The following is a 4,439-nucleotide window of genomic DNA, read 5'->3' as shown; positions in this document are numbered from 1 at the left end:
CGGACGCGTTAGTTGGCAGGGTATGGTGCCCGGTGCAGAGGAACATACATACACGTCTCCTGCATGGTCAATGTACGCATAGAGCTGTTGATGCGTGTAGATTAAAGAACACCAAAGGGAGTAGAATATAAATACGTGTCACATGCCTGAGCAACCTTATAATCTTCATATATATTTCCTGCCTACGTATGGCTAGAACTAAAAAATAGTGCAATGTGCAGAAGCACAGAGAAACTTCATGTGTATGTACCTTGTGTTATGGGCTGAGATCATTAGTGAATTAATAATAATGGATTCAGAGGTATGCGGAGGTACGGTAGTTGAATAACACCAAGTTAAACATGTGCCTCCATAGAAATCCAGACTGAAACTAGTAAGCAGAATACTGAAACTTGAAAAACTAGATGGGAGAATGCGAATTCAGAGAAGTCCTCGTTCCCGTCCAAAGAATTCAGAGAACTTATTACCAACCGGTGACCACCTAGGCACGAGTTTTACTTTCCGAATCTCCGTACACACACCATAAGAAATTCCAATAGTTGGTTCTTGGACTATTGTCATGAGGACCAGTTGATCTAAAAAGATGGACCCAGTACATTTATCATGAAAATTTAACACACACTGCCTTTTTAACTTAGGTACATCATAAGAGTTCTACTGGCTACCCAACACTACCAAGTCATGCAATTGCAATCTTTGGCAATACATTGGCAGCTCTAGAAGAACATTGTAAATATCAACTTTCAGAATATACAATGAAAAAACAGTATTATCATCAGAGCCTTCAGAAATCTGAAGCACACTACTCTTCACTTTCTCGATCCTCTATTTAGCAGAGAGGCAAGGGCTCACCGTTCCACTCCTTGAGGCACTCAAGCAGCGCATCGATGTGCTTGCCCTGGTTCATGGCAATGAACACCTTGTCCACCTCTTCGCCAGGAGACCGCGTCTTCTCTCCGGTCAAGTACTCCGTTCCAAGCTCCTTGCGCACGAATCGGTAGAGTGGGTACGACCGGCATTCGGCAATACGGTTTTGCTGTGCGGCAGTGCCATTCTCCACGGCGCTCCTGGCAGCTTCAACCTCCTTTGGCAGCACCGCACGAAGCTCCTGCTCAAACGTGGCAAGCTTGGCAAACACTGACGTTTCCACGTCGCGCTCGGCCTCACCATTTGCCAAGGCATGCTCCACAAGAACTGCACGCATCTTCTGCATGAGTGGGTAGTTGGCGCTACAAGGATCGTCTGCGTACGCAAACACCGCCTCACGGTCGATTGTGAGCAGAAGGTCCTTCTCGCAGAAGCGCGCGTTATGGAGATGGCCATTGGTATCGGTGCTCAGTGTCTTCCTAGCTACAGTCTTCACACATCTCTTGATAGCATTCTTGACATTCTCCTCAAGGTGGCGGAGGTCGATAGCCTGGCACAACGCAACCAAGAACGTCGAGGACATGAGCTTGAGTATGTCAATGGCCTCGGCGGTCTTCCTCGAGGAGATGAGACCAAGAGAGTTGACATCTTGGTTGTGCTGCTCCGCACTTTGGACATGGTTGGTCACAGGGTTGCCCAAGAACTGAAGCTCGGAGCAGTAGGAGGCCATTGCAATCTCGGCACCCTTGAAGCCATAGTCCAAGCTTGGGTTGCGCCCACCAGAGAGGTTGGAAGGAAGACCGTTGTTGTAGAAGTCGTTCACCAGCTCTGAGAATTGAGCAAACATGAGCTTGCCAATCGCAGCAATGGCAAGCCTGGTGTTGTCCATGGACACACCGATGGGTGTGCCCTGGAAGTTGCCACCATGGATAGCTTTGCCACGGGAGACGTCGATGAGTGGGTTGTCGTTGACGGAGTTGATTTCCCGCTCAATCGACTTGGTGGCAGCACGGATAACCTCAATCTGAGGGCCAAGCCACTGCGGTGATGTGCGGAGGGCATACCTATCTTGCTTTGGCTTCATCAATGGGTCAAGCTCACCGAGCTTCTTCGCGAGCATCATGTAGGAGCTGCCTTCAAGGATATGTTCCATGATGGCGGCAGCCTCGATCTGCCCGGGGTGGTGCTTCAACTTGTGGGTCAAGTGGTCGGTGTACTCCGGCTTGCCGTTCATCACCTCGCAGAAGACGGCTGACAAGACCTCAGCAAGGAGGCTAAGGATGTTAGCCTCGAAAAGCACCATGGATGCAAGCCCTGAGCCCACTGCCGTGCCATTCACCATGGCTAGGCCTTCCTTTGGCTGCAGCTCGAAGAAGCCATGCTGGATGCCGGCGATCTTAAATGCCTCAGCAGCATTAACCTTTGTGCCATCTGGAGCGGTCGCCATGGAGTTTGGGCGGCCGGTGACCAGGCCCGCGATGTACGAAAGCGGGACGAGGTCACCGGATGCGGTGATCGTGCCCCGGAGCGGCAGGCATGGTGTCACGTTGGCGTTGAGAAGTGTGGCGACCGTCTCCAGGATCTCGAAGCGGATGCCAGAATATCCCTGGAGTAAGGTATTGACTCGGACGAGCATCGCCGCCCTCGTCGCCGCGGCAGGCAGGACGTGGCCGTCGGTGCCGGTGCCGAAGGCTCCCGCGTTAAGGAATCTGAACACACAAGCAATCACGAAAAAATAAGGCTTCCATAACTCAATTCATAGTCTGGTACTCACATAACTAACAGAAATGCTTAACAGGAGGAAGAACTGGTTTTGCGGTTTAATTCGTACCGGATGAGCTCTCTCTGGAGAGCGCCGCCCTCCTTGGTCCTCCGGTGAGAGGTGGCGCCGAAGCCGGTGGTGACACCGTAGCTGTCGGTGCCGTTCATCATGCTGTTCATGACCCAGTCGCTGCTCTCCTTGACGCGGCCGCGGGCGGACTCGTCGAGCTCCACCCTGGTGTCGCTGCCGGCAGCCACCGCGGCGACCATCGCGATGGTCAGGCTGGCGCCCTCCATCGTCACGACCGGCTTGCGGTACTCCTCCACCATCCGCTTCACCGCCTCCAAATGGCTACCCGAGAGCTCCTCCGCCGCCTTCCCCCAGTTGAGTGGGTCGGCCCGCGCCGGCTGCGCCACGCACAAGCCATCGCCGTTGGCGGCAACGTGTGCGTTCTCGCACTCCATCGGAAGATGCAGAGAAGTACTAAAGCAAGCGAGCTAGCTGGACACCGGCAGGTGTATGTGTATCTGGATTCTGGAAGTACGCTAGCTAAACGTCGGCAGGTGTATGTGTATCTGGATTGATCTTTGTCCTGAAAAAATGACTCGTGTGTCGAAGAGGAGCTGTAGCTGCAGATGAAGCTGAGGCTCTTCTTGGAGGGGAATGGAGGGAGAAGACGGGTTAAATAGGCAGCTGAGGAGGTAGGTATGAGAGTGGGTTGGTGAAGAACTGGACGGCGGGGTTGACCACTGGATTGGTGGGTGCGGAGTTCCTGTCGCCACGGGATCGCACGGAGCGGGTGGTGCGGTGGTGGCTTCGTGGCAGCCGGACTGGGTCGAGTCGACGTGCGCAAAGCAGGAACTGGTTGGTGCGCGTCGCGAGAGGGGGACGGCGGCCTTCTCGTTTCGTTGGGGCTGACCTCCTCGTCCTCCATTTCTCGTCGGCTCACGCACAAAAAGATGCACTGCTGTGTGTTTCTTCAATCTTCCATCCCGAGAGTCATCTAGCTTGCTATCGCGAACTTTGGTTCCAGATGCAGTTTCAGCATTTCAAAAAAGAACTTCAAAAAAAAAAAACGCGAACGTTGGTAATGGTATGCACTGATGAACATAGTAGTAACATTTTTTCCATGCAGTTTCAGCTTAATCTATATATAGAGATACTATAAGCTTCCATGATTTCAAGCGTTCCCGTGCTTTGAGGTTTGTGGGGCCGTCTGTAAGGTCGTTAGCTGTTTAATTTTATTTCTCCTTATCTTTTTTATTTATTTTTAAAACATTTTAATTCATTAGCACTTATTAGAATCCTTGAGCATCTTTTAATTTAACTAAGATTTTTAAATAAAACATTATAGACGATTTTTTTCAAGCTAGCCATGGGACGAGTGAAAACTTCGTGGCCAATCAATTTGAGTGTTATAGCAAGAATTCCACGGTTTCAGCATGGAACAGGATCTCCTAAGAGGATCAAACGACCACCATCAGTTGACACCAAGACCGAAACATGTAAAAACACCAAAATCATGCTTTAAAGAATTACATTCTTCTCTCGGGCCAAATAGTCTCCACTCTCCAACAACAACCCGACTCGGTAAACGAATGGAAAAAATCACCACCAAAACATAACTAAAATACAAGTCGATACAAATAAAATTCAAACAAAACAAATAATCGCAATGATCTACCAGTTATAAAAAAAATCCCACGAGTGAGGAGCGGAGCGACTAAGCACGCATCAGCCTTTAGTTCTTTTTCATACGTGCACACATTCTGAAGTAACATTTGATGATTATTATTGTTATTTTTGTTAT

General features: G+C 50.1%; 1 protein-coding gene across 1 annotated transcript; it reads right to left on the bottom strand.

Annotated features, from left to right (window-relative positions):
* Nucleotides 1-574: 574 nt before the first annotated feature.
* On the bottom strand, nucleotides 575-3,269 carry LOC119355847 (phenylalanine ammonia-lyase-like). The gene is made up of 2 exons (XM_037622733.1): nucleotides 2,699-3,269; nucleotides 575-2,576 (listed from the first exon to the last, which is right to left on the bottom strand). The coding sequence occupies exons 1-2, from the start codon at nucleotides 3,091-3,093 to the stop codon at nucleotides 830-832; spliced, it is 2,142 nt and encodes a 713-aa protein (XP_037478630.1). The 5' UTR covers nucleotides 3,094-3,269; the 3' UTR covers nucleotides 575-829.
* Between the last annotated feature and the right edge of the window lie 1,170 nt (nucleotides 3,270-4,439).

Source organism: Triticum dicoccoides, chromosome 2A (assembly GCF_002162155.2).
Source record: "Triticum dicoccoides isolate Atlit2015 ecotype Zavitan chromosome 2A, WEW_v2.0, whole genome shotgun sequence".
In the NCBI taxonomy this organism is placed as follows: domain Eukaryota; kingdom Viridiplantae; phylum Streptophyta; class Magnoliopsida; order Poales; family Poaceae; genus Triticum; species Triticum dicoccoides.
Note: the sequence above shows the minus strand (reverse complement) of the source record. Positions and strands in the feature narration are given on the sequence as shown.